The sequence below is a fragment of the Leguminivora glycinivorella genome, unplaced genomic scaffold, assembly GCF_023078275.1.
Source record: "Leguminivora glycinivorella isolate SPB_JAAS2020 unplaced genomic scaffold, LegGlyc_1.1 Scaffold6, whole genome shotgun sequence".
Classification (NCBI taxonomy): domain Eukaryota; kingdom Metazoa; phylum Arthropoda; class Insecta; order Lepidoptera; family Tortricidae; genus Leguminivora; species Leguminivora glycinivorella.
In genome coordinates this window covers 1,233,103-1,254,295 of record NW_025952831.1, presented here as the reverse complement: position 1 = coordinate 1,254,295, position 21,193 = coordinate 1,233,103, and the positions used below count along the sequence as shown (strand labels likewise).

General features: G+C 38.4%; 2 protein-coding genes across 3 annotated transcripts in view; both read right to left on the bottom strand.

The window, feature by feature from the left end:
• LOC125242077 (orexin receptor type 2-like) overlaps positions 1 to 21,193 on the bottom strand; it is a 252,498-nt gene that overhangs the window by 147,546 nt on the left and 83,759 nt on the right. The window lies entirely within an intron of this gene.
• On the bottom strand, positions 15,230 to 20,342 carry LOC125242081. Of its 2 annotated transcripts, none has more exons than XM_048150782.1 (3): positions 19,810 to 20,342; positions 16,833 to 18,930; positions 15,230 to 15,267 (listed from the first exon to the last, which is right to left on the bottom strand). In XM_048150782.1, exons 2-3 carry the CDS (start codon positions 17,204 to 17,206, stop codon positions 15,249 to 15,251), a joined length of 393 nt encoding a protein of 130 aa, XP_048006739.1. In that variant the 5' UTR covers positions 17,207 to 18,930; positions 19,810 to 20,342; the 3' UTR covers positions 15,230 to 15,248. The 2 variants fall into 2 exon arrangements, with proteins under 2 accessions (XP_048006739.1, XP_048006740.1); XM_048150783.1 differs by having other exon boundaries at positions 15,236 to 15,264.

Below are 21,193 nucleotides of genomic sequence, written 5' to 3'. Positions count from 1 at the left end.
TTGTATTATCAACTCTTAAAAGAATCTCACAGTCATGTAAATTATTAGCAAAACATTGTAGACCTAAAAAAGCTGCTTTTATCTCTAGATAGTTTATATGACTTTCTTGTTCAAGTTTTGACCATGATCCAGATGTTCTATTTGATGCACATACTGCCCCCCAGCCAGTTTTCGACGAATCGGTGTTAATTTCAATGCAAAAATCGTGATTTTTAATTATGTTGAATTTGTGTAAATTTTGACTCCACCAATGAAGTTCAGAAAAAATAATATTAGGAAGAATCATGTTGGCTTCATAGTTCTCCTTGGATTTTAATAATGCAAGATATTTTTCTCTTTCTAGTAGTTTAGTATAAACCCAGCCATATGGAACAGCTGGACAAACAGAGTTAAGTTTTCCCAGTAATTGGGAGAATTCCCTTATTGAACAGGATCTTTTACATTTGAACTGCTGAATAATTTCCAGAATACTAAGTTGTTTCTTCTGTGGAACTGATAAGGAGAGGTTAGTAGAATCGAGATTAAATCCCAGATACTTGCATGTTTTGCTAGGGGTCAAAGAACTTTTTCAAAATTAATTACAAACCCTAGGTCCTGAAATAGTTTACATGCTACTTTGATATCATTTAAACATCCATTATATGATTGGTTAAAATAAATACTGTCGTCTAGGTAGCATGTCAAAATTATATTTTGTTCTCTGAGGTAGGTACTAACTGGTTTAACTAATTTAGTGAAAACATAGGGAGCTGAGCATAGGCGGGCAAATTTTTTTTTGTTGTATGGTACCAAATTTGCCATGTCCTACCTCTTCTGACAAAGATTGCACAAATTCTATATAACTTTTTTACAGGCGTTTGATATTTATGCATAAATAAATAAATTGTCTTTCAGAAATTATTAGTTTTGAATGAATATTAGTCATATTTTTAATAAAAACTTCTGTTTGAAGTCAACAAAAGTGTTGTTTTTCCCATGTCCTGCCATGAAGTGTTTATGTTTCATAGGCGTTAAAATATTATTTTTGTATCATAACAATATGTTTTTATTTACTAATTTGTTTCTTTGTACATTCATTTTTAATTTAAATAACGTTTTACCTATCAAAAATAGTTTTAGAATACTAAAAAATCATTTCAAACATAAACCACAAAAGGTAGCTCTGTGGAAAATCCTACTGAGTTACGGAGAAATTTCGTCAATATTTACCTATTTTACTACTAAAGTGGTAGGTTATTTTTTATTCTGGCAACATTATAATGTCTTGCCGTGTACGCCATATTGGTTATTTGTTGTCAGTCGCACAGCACAACTCGTGAAGGGAGGATTTGTTCGAGCGTTTTTTAGAGGTCCGTTTCTGAGTTCCACATAGTGACTACGTTTTCGAAGGTATGTTGTATATTTTATTAAGAAACTACCTGTTTATATTACTAGTTAGTTTATCTATTTTAATAATATATAACGTTTATGGGAAGAGTTTGTATAATTTAATTTACAACCAGAATTTTGTTTCTCAAAGTCGTAACCGTTACGTTCCATTGCGAAATATTGTTTCTCAGTGGATCAAAAAGTAACTCAGTGGAACGATAAAGCCGCGTTATAGGTACACATTTATATTTTCACATCATATATATGAAAAAAAAATTTATCGTCCCTTTTTTATATGGAAATTGAATTATTTTCATGAATGTGATGCAATATACAAAGAAAACAAATTACTAAATTAAGGGCCTCAACTTTCATACATGAGGCGTAAAATGAGTCCAAAAACTAAATATTTTGAAGACAGAAGTTAATTTTTTATTTTTTTATTTGAGATATTAACATCCACGTAAAAACAGTTCCACGTAGAAGCGCTGGTGGCCTAGCGGTAAGAGCGTGCGACTTTCAATCCGGAGGTCGCGGGTTCGAACCCCGGCTCGTACCAATGAGTTTTTCGGAACTTATGTGCGAAATGTCATTTGATATTTGCCAGTCGCTTTTCGGTGAAGGAAAACATCGTGAGGAAACCGGACTAATTCCAATAAGGCCTAGTTACCCTTCGGGTTGGAAGGTCAGATGGCAGTCGCTTTCGTAAAACTAGTGCCTACGCCAAATCTTGGGATTAGTTGTCAAAGCGGACCCCAGGCTTCCATGAGCCGTGGCAAATGCCGGGATAACGCAAAGAGGATGATGATGATTAACATCCACGTAAAAACAGTTTGCTTAATTGTTTGACGTAGTTAAATTAGCTCCATGTTAATCGCACCCTTAGTTTTATGTTACGTTCCACTGAAAAATTGTCCTAGCAATTTCTTAGACGTAAATTTAAATTTTTATAAGATTTTGTTAGCCTTACCTACCTGTGAGTATGATATTATATAAATCTAACATCTTCTTTACAATTAATAGGAGTTTATAGATACTTTTTCTACAGATTTTAATGTTTTTACGAAAAAGTTTTAAAGTTTTTTGACCACAATGTCACTCAGTGGATATGTAAAAGTGATTTTTAGAGGGTTCTTATGTGTTTATTCTACTGTTTGTTTTAAATTTAAGTTCATTTTGTTAAGATTTCTAATATTAATAAAAGATTTCACATATATACGTCTTTTTTGTTATTTTTATACATTAGTAAGTTTGTAACTCAGTGGATCACCAAGCTCCAGAAACACCGATTAAAGTTCATTTTTTTCTCAGTTCTTACAAAAATGCTATTAATTTCATTGAATTTTATGTAGATGAATGACTAATGAACACGAAAAAACAATTGTTATCATTCAAACTAACAACATTTATAAAAACACAAGTTTTTCAAAACACTACAACAAAATAAAAATCCGCCCAGGCCATACGGTAAAGCGTTAAACTGAAATAATTCTCCGCAATTGGCACGGAAAGATATGCCTCTGACAAATCAATGGAACCCATAAAACAGTCTTCTGATATCAATTTGCAAGCAGTTCTAATATCCTCTAGTTTAAAATGATGTGTTATTACATATTCATTCAACTTTTTTAGATTTAATATAAATCTAAATGAACCATTGGGTTTTGGTACTAAAAAATTTGGAGATGTAAACTGATTGGGGTCTGGAGAACACTGTGAAATTGCACCAAGTTTAAATAATTTCTTTGACATAGTTATTCACTGCATATTTAAACAATTTAATAAAACAATATTTTCTGATGATTTTCTGAGAGTAACGTGACAATGTTGGTGCACAAAAAAGTTAATGACTTGTCGTACCGGATGCCATAGACTAGACAACTGGAGCTGTTCGAGCTTCTTTTTTAAAAGCTTTGAAAATTGTGATAAATGTTGGATACAATAAAGGTTATACAATGGTTAAGTTAACAGGGAGAGAGATAAATGTTATTCTTTTATATATTTAGATTTACATTGCGGATTGTTGAGATTACCTACATACATTTTGACACCAATCAAATATTGCAATGTAATGAAGAATGTGCGAGTTCTCGTACCGTGTAAATGGGCCTTTAGCCAGATAGGGGTTTAATGGAGGATTTTAGGCTAATTTACACAACAAACGGAATATAATCAATCATCGGGCGAGCCCAGCGGTGCCCAATTGTTTTCGGACACAATAGCGATTTCTTATCCTGTACCCTCCCTTAATTTGCCACAATGTTACTAAAATACCTTTGGGATCAAAGCTTTAGGTATAATGAAAAAGTGTACAGTGGCTCTTTGAGCTGTAGACCTTCGCTTAATGATACATACATACATATAGTCACGCTTGTATTCCATAAAGGGGTAGGCAGATCACATGAACTACTAAGTCTCAGTGCCACTATTGGAAAAAAGGTCTTGAAAGAAATTCAAATTGTGACATTGCAGTGACAGGTTGCCAGCCTCTCGCCTACGCCACAATTTAAGCCATATCCCAGAGTCGACTTCTACGACACCCACGGGAAGAAAGGGGGTGGTGAAATTCTTAACCCGTCACCGCACGGGTCGCTTAATGATAATAGTGACAGGTTGCCAGCCTCTCGCCTACGCCACAATTTAAGCCATATCCCACAGTCGACTTCTACGACACCCACGGGAAGAAAGGGGGTCACCACACGGGTCGCTTAATGATAATGCTTAATAACCTCGCGAAAGCCGAAAAGGACAAGTCCAGTTTAAGTACCTAGACGTAGCTCTCGAGATGTGGTATGGAGATCAACATCCCACATGTTGTGTGATGTTGATGTGATGTTGATTCAACGATCATTGTCTCGATAATAGGGATGACGACTACATAAAAAAAAATCTCATTCTGTTTAGTCCGTCAGTTAGATCGTCCAAAAATAATAAAAATATATTTTTCGCTTATTAACGAAAAAATACAAAGATATTAGAGCATCAAAGTTCCGGAGTGGGGGCTTATGACGTCACTTCTAAGTAAAAATTGTACCTAGGCGTGACATCACGCGAAACTTCAACGCACTTTATTACCGTCGTCATTTTTCGTTTACGAGAAAAAATAAAAAATCCATGTCTAAAACTCTTTGATAATGTAACTGACGGACTAATTAGTTTTTTTTAGTCGTCTCACCTATTGCTTCCGCGAACGGTCTCATAGTGAAGAAACGAAGCATCTTGAGAGACTTGCGGCTAGGTGGTTGAATCAAGGAAGGAGGCGGTAATCTTGGACATGGCACAGATAGACCGCGGTTCCTCAGTTCCACAGTTAAAGGTGAAGTCATATCTGGGCCATTTTTTCAAAGTTGTCCACCCACTTTTTTTTGGAGTTGGAAAATTTTATGTGTTTTCCACTCAGAATCGCAAGCTCTTTCAATCCTAATAGGAGAAAAAAAGTGTCCCAAGGTTTTTTCCCATTCCGTAACCATTTGTTCATACATTTTGTATGGCGGTAACGGAAGGGAAGGTTCGAAAAAATGTATGGAAATCTTGGGACATTTTTTTTCTCCTATCAAGATCGAAAGAGCTTTCGATTCTGAGTATGAATCGCGTTAAAAATAACCATGTTACGAAAAAAGTGGGGTGGACAACTTTGAAAAAAAAAATGGCCCATCTATGCATCGAGCCGCATTTTATGTATGAAAAATCGCTCGGCTAACGCCATGAACCACTAGACCACCCCGTCACAGCGGAAGCCGTCGAAATTTCTCTTCTATAATGTCATGTTTGTAAGACTAGGCATCTTTGACCAACTCTAAGGGCAAGCAGTAGGTGCTTGCACCTCGTATACGAAAGATGACAGTCATATAGAAGAGAAATTGCGACGGTTTCCGCTGTGACGTGGTGGCCTAGGGGTTCATGGCGTTAGCCCGGATTGCTAAAGACACCGGTTCGAATCCGGCCTTCGCCACTGGTGGTCCGTCATTTATTCTTTTCTTTTTTTTTGCTTAAAATATGACATCTTATTTCGATTTTTAATCTATATATAGTAGTGTGACTACTTAAAAAACACAAATCAAAATATTTGTTAAAAATAATTTGATTTGTTCCCATAGTTGCGTAAAAGCAAATTTATCTGAGATTCAAATTTCAGTGAAGGTAATTTGTACAGACATTGAACCCTGGAGCATAGGACATATCGACCACCTACGCACAATAAGAATTTTAACTTCATTTGTACCAAATTAAAAAAAAATATTTCCCTCCCATCACGCAACGGTGGTGTCCGCTGCGTAGAAGCCCTTTTGACAATTTAATTTAATTGAAATATAAATGGGTACACCGAACGGTTGCCCTTGTCCGTGTCATGGGACATTTTGATATAAAATCTAAAACTTCTGAGAAATCGGACAAATTAATCTTCTCAACTTAATTGAAAAATATTTAGAATTTTTAAGAAAATCTTGTAGAATTGTGCGCGTGAAAAAGTACCTATTGATTTAAGTTGTAAAATCCGACATTGTAAGAGTCGAACGAACTATATTCCTCGCTCCGTTTTGCCGTGAAAAACGGACAAACAAACAGACACACAAACATTTATAATATGTATTAGTATATAATTATATAGTATATGGATAAACTTTCACGGCTTTAACACATAATTTTAATAGTGAAAGGATAATTCCGAGATCAAGGGGTCAACGCCGCCCTGGAAATGGAAAAAGGTTGGGTTTGAAACTTATAAGTAAGCGATTAAGTCTCGGTTCAATTTTAATTACGTTTTCATCACATTTGCTGTTTAAAGGTCTCATTGCGTCTACGTGTACTGAAAAATAATGTACTATTTTATTCCCAAGGGAGTAATGGATTTAGTTTTAAAAATTAATACAATCCGTTACCTACAATACCTCTGGCAAAGGATGTTTCAATTAGACAAGGATTTTTTTGCACAACTAAAATTTGACTATTAAGCTATAAAAAAATAATATACGGTATGAAAAATGCACTTTATTTATGTTTTACAATTATTTCAGTGTATTTTACATTTATTTTGTAAATTTCACGTACATAAATCGTTATAATTTGCAATCTGGCAGGAAATTGTGACAGCCACCTCGATTTGCGCTTGATCGCGTTGCCATAGCAACGGGCAGTACAACGCCGCCATTTATTGAAGGTTTTGCCTTATGATTTTTTTTCTCTGTGTTTTCCTCTCAAATGTGATGAAAAATCTCCAGCCTGCGGCTGTCGCGAGTTATTAACACTCGTCGACAAAATCCCCCTTACCTCCTTTGTTGCACAATATACTATTTCGAATATATTATCGATAAATATTATCGATAAAAAAACAAACGGACAATGGATAAAATTTTTGACTCTATACTCTGTATTTGTTTTTTATCATGCAGAAACGTCTGCGAGCGATATTACAGCAGCGATATTGCAGTTGGAAGCGAGATGGCCCCGGCAAGGCCAAAGGTCGCAGGTTCGAGTCCTGCCGGAGGTATGAATTTTTCCATTTTTCCTTTAATTTAAAAATATGTAATATCGCTCGCAGACGTTTCTGCATGATAAAAAACAAATTTAGTATGGGTTAGCACATTGTTACTGGCGAATTCTCAATGTAAATTGAGACTCCAGTGCCTGTTAAGATCTATTCTTACGGGTAGATGTTTGCTATTATAACGCCACCCTAAGGCGGTTGAGAATTGAGGGAAGGCATGGATAAATTCGCACACATCCAGCAGGCCTCCGTGGCGCAGTTGGAAGCGCGATGGCCCCGGCAAGGCCAAAGGTCGCAGGTTCGAGTCCTGCCGGAGGTGTGAATTTTTCCATTTTTCCTTTAATTTAAAAATATCTATACTCTGTACTTTTAGGTATTTAAAATAACGTAAACAAATAATTTGTACATTTGCGGGTAGATAATCGGGGACATACAAAAATCAAGCGGATCTATCACTAAGCGATCTGTCTTTAACCTTCTCATTTGATTGTGTAATGTTTCATTTACCTTCAAATGGCGAATGACACATCTCGGACACTGGCGAAAGAAGCGCGTTCCTAGCACACATTTTAAGCTCGTGTAGGTGAACGCGTACCATGTTTGTATAAGTGAGATATGGCAGGTCGACTGTTCGCGTGTTTTTGACAGGCGGTAACTGTGAGGTAACAAAGAGTGGGCGGCACTTTCAGCGGGGAGCGGGAGTGGCCATACTGTACGATAGTACTCTTTATTATACTGCGCGTAAGGAGTCTTTCGAGGGTTTTGTTTACATTTATATTACCTAAAGGTACAAACTATAGTAAGTAACCGTCTGCGATGTTGTCTACTTTATCTAATAAATGACTTTTTCTACTCCCGAACTGTTATTCGTCATTTACAGGGTCGTGCACAGATCTTTAAAACCCTACATAAAGGTCTATTCCCCAAAGCCAGCGTCTGCCGGCTTTCCGCGCATGCGCGCAGTATCGAAAAAACTGAAAACGCATTGTTTGGCTCTGTAACCATGGCAACGCCTTATAACGACACTGCGGGCGTGCGCGGGAAGGCTTTGGGCAGCCGAGCTGACAGTGCAGTGCAGTGCAGTGTGAATTTCACGAAAGATATTCAAGAAAACTATTAAAAACTAAGTGCATGGTCGTAGAAAAAGTATTGTATGCAACGGTGTTTAACTGAGTCAAAAAATACTCGTGGCGTCTCAATAACAATTTTCGGCTTCGCCTCAAATTGTTACCCACACCACTCGTCTTTTTTGACCTCCTTTAAACGCCTGTTGCATAAAATACTATTAATTTTCCGTGACTTTTACCAGGCCTACGTCACTCGCTCGCGGCCGCGCGTTAAGTACCTACCCGCTAGCAGTTGCCGCGAGGTAACAAGTGGCCGAAAGGCGCCACGCGCCCGCCTGTGTACTCGCGTCATCATTCTCTTGCCCTTACTGTTAGCGTAGTTCGGAACGTCCCCGAGCTGACAGCTCGGAGTGGGTGGACGAGAAGGAAGATGGCTACCGCCCTGGATCGTAGCAGCGTCGGTCTAAGTGCTGTCATACATTTTACGTGGAAATAAATTAATAATTCAAGACTCAGTGCGTTTTATTGTTAATAAATTCAGAAGTGCGATCTCTGAATTTCATGCCTACGTAGTATTTCGGTCAAATTAGTTAATAATCGAACTGTTTGAAGAAGTGTCATTTGCGCGCGAAATGGGCGCGTACGCACTTAGGTAAAATAATGGTAAAATGCATTAAGTTTTGAGTCGCGAAGTGTTTAAATGTTTTGTTCATAAGTTATTCAACAAATGTATGATATATTCATAAATCATACAATGCAAAAAAAGTACGTAAGTACAACAAAATTGTCGCCTGGCGACTGCGGTAAGTTACGAGCATGAGTCGAGGTAATAAGACTCGATTACGAATGTGTTACACTGGTTGGATGTGGCTATTACCATCCCTGAATACAGGTATGTCCAATTGTTCAAATACGTGAACGTTTTCTGTCAAGAAATTGTAATAAACAATTACGCACCAATAACCTAATACGTAAGATGATAATGGACTTTGATCCTTATTGTGTGAAGTCCAGTAGATAAATACTAACAGGAATGGTGCAGGAATATACATTTTGAAGTTGGTGTATATCATTTGGTGTGTTTTTGGTATGAAACTTATACATTATTATTACATAAATGCACGCACAACATGCATTGGTATTTATTATAATACCACTCTAGTCTTAGAGTGGCTGTGCTGGTTTTGAGCTTAATTTACAGAACAGAAATGATAACTTCAACTCCATGGCATACCGGTGTTTGATGATGGTACAAATATGAATGCCTTGGGACAAAATGATGTGAAACAAAATATCTGGATGTAATAATCAACATGACTGAGATCCCGTCCCAGCCTGATGTTGGCTTACAAGGTAACAAAGTGAACTGCTTATGGATAACAAAGCAGGTACTACTCTAAGATATTATGTTTTATACATGTTTAGAAATAATAAATATAAAATGTGTACAGTGAACTCGGTGAACATTCACCTAAAATGCGCAAAGTGTGATATTTCATTAATTATGGGTTGCACATGGTTTAGTTTGTGCTGTTGGGAAATTATACAAGTGATCATAATAAAATTGTGTTACACAATAATTATTGCAAGTCAAGGAGCAAGGGTTTATGGTTTCAAGTCTAAGAATAAGTATTCTTAGTAAGTGTACAATATATGTAATTGGTATCTTGAAGATGAGACTGTCTTGATGACTGTGATGTGTATTGAAGACTGATCTCAATATTGAATAATGATTATGATGTGTTCAGTAAAGTTTTAGTAACCACTGAGGTAAGGTAATGTGAATGTGAGTGTAATATTGCTGAAAGTTTACCGGAGCCATATTAGACAAGTTAGTTTCTCGCCTATCAGCGGAGGAAGTTATAGCATGATATTTAAGTCATTTAAAATTACATCCCGTCCTTTCTTCCCGTGGGTGTCGTAGAAGGCGACTGTGGGATATGGGTTAAATTGTGGCGTAGGCGAGAGGCTGGCAACCTGTCACTGCAATGTCACAGTTTCGTTTTCTGTCAACCCTTTATTTGCCAAGAGTGGCACTGAAACTTGAGTAGTTTCATGTGCTCTGCCTACCCCTTCATGGGATACAGGCGTGATTGTATGTATGTGTATGTATGTGTGTAAAATTACATTTAGTAAATACTTTCAATGGTAAAAAAATGTATGATGTTAAAAATAAAAGTGGTTGGCACTTGATAGTACCTAATGCGGTACAGTAATGTTGCCGATGACAACAGTATTGGTGACTACCCGAGACTACAACAAAAATTCAATGGTCATTTTATTATGATCCCATTTAAGTTTAATTGATTGATGATTAATTATTCAGCTTAGTTCCTCTTAGTGAAAGGAGTGATTTTATTACATTGTCATTTATTGACTGGCATGAAGGAAATGTTGTACTGTGCTGAAAGTATAGTAAGTCTGTTGGTGTGATTTTGAATATTGTTACTATTTCTTACTGTTTGATTGTTTTGAGATGTGTGTCTGTGTACTCTGTGTGTGTGCTCACATTATGTTTACAGATATTACTTATGGTGTAATATTGACCTGTTTAACAAATACAAGTATAAGTTCAGCAATGAGTGTGGAATTGTGCATTCCGCAAGAGGAATCATGAGAAAACTGACCGCTACCTGTTGAACAGTTGTGGGAATGTGAACACATCTCAAATTAGTCTTAAAGCAAAAGGTATGATGAGGTGTGCCTATAAGAAGTATTTATGCAGAATATCAACAAAGTACACATGTAAAGTATGGGTATTTATTGTTATCAAAGTATTGTTTTGTGTTGTGAGCTTGTCTGTGTTTAAATGTTCACAGATAGCAATTGTGGTGGAATGTTGGCCTGCAAAATGCAAAATGTGATACTAATAATTGCTGTTTGGTTCACAAGAGCAGTAGTTTGGATTTACTAAGCATTTTGTAGTCAAGTGTTTGCAACACATGTGGACAGTTTTACCAGCAGAAAATAATAGTGATGAGGGTGTATCCCTGCACAATTAATACAGTATACTGATTTACTGTTATCAAAGTACTACTTGTCTTTCTGTGTGTGTTTTTACATTATGTTCACAGATAGTAAATGTGATAGAATATTGGTCTGCGCAATGTGAAATGTGACAGTAGTAGTCACTGCTTGTTTCACAAGAATGGAATAAGGATTACATTGATAACCTTGTGGTCAAGTGTTTTTAACACATGATCAATGAATTACTAGTAGAAAATAATAGCAAAAGGGGTTTATTCATGCACAATGAATATGGTATGGTGATTTAATGTTATCAAAGTTGTTGTATTAATGTGTGTGTTTACATTATGTTCTTTGTTCATTGTAAATGTGGAATAAAAGCCTGTCAAGCTGGTGTATTTTGACAGAGGTTCAAATGCACTCTTGGAGTGATAACAGACAAATGGAACAATGCAAAATGTGACTCCAATAGTTACTGCTTGCTCCACAAGATAGAAACAGAGGATGAATTGATCATAATTATTATGGTCAAGTGTTTATAACACATGTTCAACTTACAAAAAACGTATAAGAGTTTTATTCATGCAAAATGAGTATGGTATGGTGATTACTGTTATCAAAGTGTTATTTGTCTCTGTGTGTGTTCTTACATTGTGTTCACAGATAGTATTTGTGATGGAAAATTGGCACATAAACTAAAGCAAGCATGGTGTTAGCTGGTGAGGCTGTTGTGTAAAGTTCATACAAAATAAAATATGCTTGTTGGAAGACTGTAAACATATTTCAAGAGGGAAATAATGGTGAGACGGATACTTAAGGTTGTTGTCCATTGCAATTTAATCAGGTGAGTGTGCAGTAGTCTGATTTTGACAAAATTATTAATCATGGTCATCTTAAGAGCTGTCCGAGCAAATAAACAAGATGTCAAATACTGGATGAAGAATTACTCTAAGGGAAAATCTTTATACAAAAGGTTAACTAAGTATTGGATCCTTTACTGGACCAATGGTAAGATATGATTGATTTAATTATGCTGCACAAGCTGCTAAACTGCACAAGTAATGATTTGCCACTGTAGGCGGTACTGTATAATTTATATTTCCCAATTATATATTGGAGTAAGTTATGTATTGTTAAGTGCTCTAACACTGTTGGTGGCTAGATTTTATGAACAACATCTGGTATGAGTACCTAAAGGAATTAATGTCCAACTGAAACTGAGTAAACATGGATAATTTGAAGTCTGAGTTTCTGGATTTTGGAATCTTTTCAAAGCTGAGTAAAATATCAGTGTAATAGAACACGGTAGTATTTATATAAAACAACATAAAACCAATGGTGCTACATGATTGTGTGGAACAATTTACTGCTTTTAGTATGGTTTCAGAGGAAACATATGCAAGTATGTGTTCGGTTTGGAGTATTGCTGGCATTGCTGCTAGTGAGAAATGCTGACATGGCTGATGCGCGACAAGGCATGGTCGCGGTTGCCAATGAGAAGTACTGAACAGTAAGCTGTCAGCGTGAGACTCCTAAGAGGATGAAGTAAGTTGTTTTCACACGCCTCTGGGCGGTGATGCCTGTAGTCACGACGCTTGTTGCGGTGACATGTGTTTTCACACGCCTCTGGCGGTGATGTCTGTAGTCACGACGCTTGTTGCGGTGACATGTGTTTTCACACGCCTGTGTGCGGTGATGTCTGTAGTCACGACGCTTGTTGCGGTGACATGTGTTTTCACACGCCTCTGGCGGTGATGTCTGTAGTCACGACGCTTGTTGCGGTGACATGTGTTTTCACACGCCTGTGTGCGGTGATGTCTGTAGTCACGACGCTTGTAGCGGTGACATGTGTTTTCACACACCTGTGTGCGGTGGTATCTGTAGTCACGACGCTTGTAGCGGTGACATGTGTTTCACACGCCTGTGTGCGGTGATGTCTGTAGTCACGACGCTTGTAGCGGTGACATGTGTTTCACACGCCTGTGTGCGGTGATGTCTGTAGTCACGACGCTTGTAGCGGTGACATGTGTTTCACACGCCTGTGTGCGGTGATGTCTGTAGTCACGACGCTTGTAGCGGTGACATGTGTTTTCACACACCTGTGTGCGGTGATGTCTGTAGTCACGACGCTTGTAGCGGTGACATGTGTTTTCACACGCCTGTGTGCGGTGATGTCTGTAGTCGCGACGCTTGTAGCGGTGACATGTGTTTTCACACGCCTGTGGGCGGTGATATCTGTATTCACGACGCTTGTAGCGGTGACATGTGTTTCATACGCCTGTGTGCGGTGATGTCTGTAGTCGCGACGCTTGTAGCGGTGACATGTGTTTTCACACGCCTGTGTGCGGTGGTGTCTGTGTCACGACGCTTGTAGCGGTGACATGTGTTTCACACTGTGCGGTGTTGCCTGTAGTCACTAGGCTTCTCGCGGTGACGCCTGTTTCATTAACGCCTGTGTGGTGTTGCCTGTAGTCACTAAGATTCTCGCGGTGACGCCTGTTCCATTAACGCCTGTGTGCGGTGTTTCCTGTAGTCACTACGCTTCTCGCGGTGACGCCTGTTTCATTAACGCCTGTGTGTGGTGTTGCCTGTAGTCACTAAGCTTCTCGCGGTGACGCCTGTTTCATCAACGCCTGTGTGCGCTGTTGCCTGTAGTCACTACGCTTCTCGCGGTGACGCCTGTTTCATGAACGCCTCGTGCGTTGTTGTCTGTAGTCACTACGCTTTTTGCGGTGATGCTTGTTTCCAAGACGCCTTCGGGTCGTCAATCACGACTTGTCTGTAGTCACGATGCTTCTTGCGGTGACGTCTATTTTCAGGACGCCATGTGTGGCGTTACCTCCCATGATGCTTTGGACGGAGAAGTTTTGTACCTACTGTGTGTGCCAGACTGAGAGAAGTGGATAACGTCATTCTCTGCACTCGTGACGAAGTCGCAAGATACGGCTGCTATTGCGCGGTGGCGGTGACTGCGAACTCGATGGAGTTTGTGGCATGGGCCTGAGATGAACATTGAGGATAGTCGGTAACACGTATGGTGCTGGTAAGGCAGAACACAACATTAATTACGAGTAAAGTTTAGATGTACCCTAGTTATGTTTGAGGGTCAATGACTAATTGACTACTTTAACTTTGGCCAATACAAAATTGGTATTGAGACAAGACAACAGACTACTATGATCTGTTTGTGTAATGTTCTGTAGCCCGTTTATAAGATGTATATTGTAATAATGTTTCACAGTTCAGGTTGGACTATGAAATGCACGGTTATTCTGAAATCATATTGTTCATTGTGGTAAAACGGAACACGTGTAACATTAATAATATGAATTACAGAATTGGAGAGACTGTAATGGCTGATTCATATAAATGCTTCGGATTGGAGGCGGCCGTAGACGTGGAGCTAGGCGCTTGGTGTACAGCCGAGGCCCACCGAGCCGAGCGAGTGTCTTGTGCTGACCCTGCGTGGAGCACGCATCTTTGCATTGGAGGCTGCCGTAGACGTGGAGCTAAGTAGGCGCTTGGTGTACAGCCGAGGCCCACCGAGCCGAGCGAGTGTCTTGTGCTGACCCTGCGTGGAGCACGCATCTTCTACATCACTGACGTCAGATGTGAGCCCGTTCCATGTTTTTGTTATAACAGCGTGGTGCATATGCACCTATAACTTTTCTGGTCTGAAGGTCATGCAAGTCATGCATCATAATTTTATGATTGAATTAATTTCAAGTGGTTCTTGAATATAATCTTTGACGTTAGCTTTTTGGAGGTCTGTTGAGCCTTGATTGAGAATATCTTATAAGTTTTCTCGTTTTATCTCATATGGACACATTAGACACACTAGAAGTGACTTGTCGGTGTATTACTTATACTGATAGAATATAAATCTAGAATGTATCTCACGAGAACAATAATTTGGTGAGCAACTTACTAGTGTCCTAAACGGATCTGAGTTTGGTATTCTGGAAGGATGATCAAAAGCCTCTTGGAACAATGGCTTGCATTCGGGCCAAGCATTCACATGCATTTGGTTGTTTCACAGAGTTAGCGGACTAGTGGGCTAACTGCCACTGGTGAGCTGAGCTGCGAAGTGCGTGGTGGACTGGTGGTGGAGTTCAGTGGCCCACGCGTGGGAGACTTCCTTTGTGGGCAAAGGATAAGGTCGAATGGCCGATCTGTTAGCGTAGTTCGGAACGTCCCCGAGCTGACAGCTCGGAGTGGGTGGACGAGAAGGAAGATGGCTACCGCCCTGGATCGTAGCAGCGTCGGTCTAAGTGCTGTCATACATTTTACGTGGAAATAAATTAATAATTCAAGACTCAGTGCGTTTTATTGTTAATACTTGTGTCGCAGCCGATTGGAGCTCAGCATATCCGATAGCTTCTAAGACAAACGAAAACGATACCAATTGGCATCTCTCACTTCGAAAGTAATCTCCTAATGTTGAGGCCACATCAGAGTTACGATTTTATTACTGTTGGCCCTTTAAATACTAGTGTGGTATTTTTTTTTTTCAACTGATGCGATATTATCCACTGTCAAGTGTTTGGCCTAAAAGGAAAACATCATGTAGGCGAATATCGCACTCACAGCCAACAACTTTTAAGGAAGGATCATAGACATTTAAAACAACTTCCTATTAAATCAAATATCAAAGTCTAAAGGATAACATCACGACGTTAGACTAATGGCGGCTGTCTTAAGGAAAACATCATGTAGATAATACTCTGCTTTTAGAGTAAGCTTCATGTAGACAACTATTATTATTTCATCAAGAAACATAATTAAAACAAAAACAACCAGCAAAAGAACTTGTGCTCTTTAAGTTGCTATACAAACAGTTTTGTACAACAATCTCTTTAAAGTTATTAAGATCACGGGCTCTTTAAGAATTTGTATCATAAGCTCTTTAAGCTGATACGTCACATAGGCTCCCAAAGCATTAGTATCATAAGCTCTTTAAGCTGATACCTCACATAGGCTCTATAAGCTAAATTATATATGGGGCTCTTTAAGCTAATTAATATATGGGCTCTTTGAGCTAAATTACACCTGGGGCTCTTTAAGCTAATTTATATATGGGGCTCTTTAAGCTAATTTAGATATATGGGGCTCTTTAAGCATTTGTATCATAAGCTCTTTAAGCTGATACCTCACATCTCTTTAAACTAAATTATATTTATGGGAGCTCTTTAAGCATTGGTATAATAGCTCTTTAAGCTAATTTAAATATATGGGGCTCTTTAAGCATTAGTATCATAAGCTCTTTAAGCTGATACCTCATATCTCTTTAAATTAAATTATATTTATGGGGCTCTTTAGGCATTGGTATCATAGCTCTTTAAGCTGATACTTAACATGGGCTCTAAGATAATTTTATTTGTTGGGCTCACTAAGAAATATTCGTATCATGGCTCGTTAAGCATTGGTGTCATAGCTCGCTAAGCTGACACTCCTCACAGGTTTGTTAATCATTCGTATCATAGCTCGCTAAGCTGATACATCTTACAGGCTCGCTAAGCATTGGTGTCATAGCTCGCTAAGCTGACACTCCTCACAGGTTTGTTAATCATTCGTATCATGGCTCCCTAAGCTGATACATCTTACAGGCTCGCTAAGCATTGGTGTCATAGCTCGCTAAGCTGACACTCCTCACAGGTTTGTTAATCATTCGTATCATGGCTCGCTAAGCTGATACGTCTTACAGGCTCGCTAAGCATTGGTGTCATAGCTCGCTAAGCTGACACTCCTCACAGGTTTGTTAATCATTCGTATCATGGCTCGCTAAGCTGATACGTCTTACAGGCTCGCTAAGCATTGGTGTCATAGCTCGCTAAGCTGACACTCCTCACAGGTTTGTTAATCATTTGTATCATGGCTCGCTAAGCTGATACGTCTAGGCTCGCTAAGCGTTTATCCTCACGGGCTCGTGGTACGTGCAGACTCACACTGCCTCGCAGGCGAGCAGACTCACACCGCCTCGTAGGCGAGCAGACTTGCACCGCCTCGTAGGCGAGCAGACTTGCACCGCCTCGCAGGCGTGCAGATTCACACCGCCTCGTAGGCGAGCAGACTCACACCGCCTCGTAGGCGGGCAGACTCGCACCGCCGCATGGGCGAGCAGACTTGCACCGCCTCGCAGGCGTGCAGACTCGCACCGCCGCATAGGCGAGCAGACTGGCACCGCCTCGTAGGCGAGCAGACTCACACCGCCGCATAGGCGAGCAGACTGGCACCGCCGCTCAGGCGTGCAGACTCGCACCGCCGCATAGGCGAGCAGACTGGCACTGCCGCTCAGGCGTGCAGACTCGCATCGCCGCATAGGCGAGCAGACTCCTGCCAGTATATTCTGTAACCACAATTCTTAGGCAATAACTGTGTTCGCCATAACATTCTATGTTTAGATTAGTCGCACGTATTTAGGTAAGGTTCAACCCTTACTATTTTTTTTTTTTTATAAATGTAATTTATCTGTCTCTTTAGAATTAATTATATATATGAATTTCGAGGAGAGAGACCTGTGCTCATCTATGAAGCATTTTATAGGAGTAATAATGATGACAGCTTCGAACAGATTGATACCTATGCAACCCGATGAACGACCATGAGATAGGTACTCCAATTCAGATACTCTATCAAGAATATTGATATCTTTTTTTTTAAACATGTACATGCTCACAGTGTTGACTCTAGGTATTCCAACATGGTTTAGCTATACCAAGATATCAATTGTTCTATTAAAATCACTTCCATTTCAAGACATGTAATTGTTCTATGCAAATTGATACATCAATATTTTATTGTGTATTTATCTTTTTACCAGTTAGTAGTACATTCGTTGCACTTGTCCCATGACATTGACAATTTTATACTTCAAATTATTCAAACAAAGAACTTTAGTTAAAAATTCTCAACTTGTGTCAGTCTTTGATGCTGTATCATCAAACTTGGCAACCATTAACATTTTACCTTCAGTTGCTTCTCATCAAATATTTACTTCACTGCCAATAATTCCTTGCACCATACAGTTTGGTGACAACTCCCATCATGCAGCTGGAGCAATGTGAAGCTATTTTGAATTCTAACAACATATAACATTTCACATAAATTAGATACAAATATAATTTGTCAAAATTAAATAAGTAACATTATTTTCCTTCACTCATTAACTTGATTCTCTCATGAACGCTTGAAGCTGAACTTAGATGTATCATCTACCCTGGGGCAATGTGATTAAAGATAACCCAATAATTTTCATCACTAATCAAGACTTTGCTCTCATACTAAAAGGAAATATTAATTTTCCATCACAACATCATATGACCAACAATTAAGATTTAGATGTTCTGCAAAAATCATAACATAATCATGTTCCCTGTCTATTTTATTCATTCATATTACTGCCTGATATAGCACTGTCAACATTAACAGTTGGTACCTGACTCAAAGATGACAAAAGTGAGGATAAGTCAACTCACACACTCTTTTATATCCGTATGCCACATTCTAGCAAAACAGTATAATAAATCAATGACATGAGTGACATGATCTTGTTAACAATACATATCACCTCAATCCTTCTACTTGTACATCACAGGCCCTTGGTGGTCATGCTAGCCTGTTCTATTTTATTTCTAAAACATTGACACATTAGCTCTATTTTAGTTATTCAGTGTCCATGTCCACTAATATCTCTTGGGAAGTCCAAGAGGCTCATATAATCATTTGTATGTGAGTTTTATATTTGATCAGTAATAAATTGACATTATTTTAACCATGAACTACTATTTATTACTTCAAGTTACATATGTGGATATCAATCACATAAAAGTGAAACCTCATATGATATAATTTGACCTTACCATGTTCAATTTTGTCCCGCTTACTATATTTTATGTACCTCCATTTACACACAACAATATTACACATATTTGTGCAATAATTTTGCAGGAACTAGGCTTCTATTATGGGTGTGCAGATTGGCAGACACCCATCCCTCTTGTTCATCTCTCTGGTAAATAATAACCTCAGGATAACATGTTTATTCTGTGAACATACAATTGAAGCAACAACTTTTCCTGAAATTACATTTATTACCAACATGCCTGCATAATTTTATTAATAATGCCACACTTCACACACACTCAATTTTGTGAAAAGAGAAACATGCTGTTCAATAACCCATGACAGCAATGCCGGTAATGCATAAATAGGTATTCAAGATTTCATTATATTATTAATTGCAATAATAACATCCAAGGAGTAATATTCACACACCACACAGGTAGTTCTCAACTAATTACCTTCATTCAGTGCTTAAAATATTTTTAGTGACAATAATAGGTACTCAATATTAAATCACCGAACTCTCATAATGGTAACTTATGGGATAATTAATAAGCAATACTTTTTGAAGTTAAATTATAGAATCCAGTAATATTGGTAAAAACCATTAGATTTAGACAGTGTTCTAATGAAGCTCAATAATAAATCAGAAACCTTAGCTGATAAAATATCATAAGCATTTCCAACACAACTACAGAATTTTCTGCGCTTGTTACCGATGAATGGATTTTATATGATTAGGATTCAGGGCAATTATTATGGTGCCTGACTATGATGTTATTGTAGTCATCTAGCTGCCATAGTTGGCATTCATAGTCCAATATTATTATTACTGTTCTTTGAATATTATGAAGAGTAGACTAAGAGTCAATGGCAATAAAATTATTAATGACATCAGTCTATGTCAATAAAGGTAAGAATTAAGACTGCTGCTTATGCGCAATAGGTAAAAACTCTTCTTTAACAAGTGTATAACATAACCTTTCACAAGTTGTCCTTGATTGCTTAATGATATTCAAGATCTCATACAGTACATTCAGTTCTTGAACTTATCACAACATATATGAAATTATAACTTACGTGACTTGAACATCGTTCCAACAATTGAAACTACACGATAAAGCTTACCATACTCTGTAATTCTACCAAGTTTTTGTATTGTATCCAAGTCGTATAACGACATACATAGCCTTCAATCACGTACTGCATCATCAGTAACTTACTTAACCTTTTCTTCTCGAAAATATGCCTTACCAAGGCTTTACCGATTATCTGTTTTCAGTATTCAATGATGAATGGCGCCAGAAGTATAGTAATTCACAAGAACCGGCGTTACTTTCGTGAACAATAATGAGTAGGCAAATACGGCTTTTACGCCAATTACAATATATCGCACGTGTAGTTCACGGATCTCACTTCTGACCTGTTAAAAGGGAAAACACCAGACATCATGAAATACAGGTTTTAATACATAACACTTAGAAAACAGAGCCTAGCTTGGGACAATTCACAGCACGACGCGGTAATGGCGGACGATCCTCTGACAGCTCCACCCGCGCCAACTAGTGACGCGACACCGACCGTAGGGCTTGACACAGCAAGCACCACAATCGGTTATTACTACCAATATTAACCCCCGACGCGAAAACGACGTGTTTGTCTGTCTGTCTGTGTTTGTGTCTGTCTGAAAGCTGAGTTGGTCAAGAGTGTTCTTAGCCATGTTTCATGAAAATCAGTATACTATGTCGCGGTCGGGGGTTTTTCAAAATTTTAATTTTGTGGTTAGGTTATTAGTATTAGTTAAATAAAGCGTATTCATTTGTCGTTTTGCGGGCAAGTGAAGGATCTGTTACATTAGTAACATATTAATAATCTAATTGCACAAAATATCCCGATGGGTTGGTTATATAGTAACATATTCTAAAACCAAACAAATGACGGTAGCCACAAAATACTCCACAACAATATCCAGGTACGTAGACTCGTCAAGATAAATCATTATACAAATGGTGCATTAAAAACCTTCCTAGGAATATTCGAATTCCTTTCAATGCAGAGGAAGGCCTCCAATGGAAACTAAATGAAGGCAGGCTTAGTGCTGGTTACAAAGATTTAAATAGTAAGGATAGGGTAACCTGTAGTGACTACCTATTTCCATTTGATACGCTTTGTTGGAACGCTACAATGGGATTGGTTGATGACAATAACATCGCACAAAAAGAGGAAGCAAAAATATCTGACGCAATCTTATTTCGAGTGTCATAAGAGCTTGTCGTTATATTTATGCAGCTTTCTTTTTGTTCTATGTTATTGCCGGTCACTATATGCATAGATTGCACGCTTGGCTTGCATTTGTGCACAATTATACCGGACTAGATGAAGTGACAATCGTTGACGGTACGTAGCGATCGAAACGCAGTCTGTCTCTGTCGCGCCACTACAGAAGAGCGATAGGGAGAGCTAA

Coding starts and splice junctions, on each gene's coding strand:
- LOC125242081 (XM_048150782.1), bottom strand. CDS start 17,206: ATGCGGCGATGCGAGTCTGCACGCCTGAGCGGCAGTGCCAGTCTGCTC.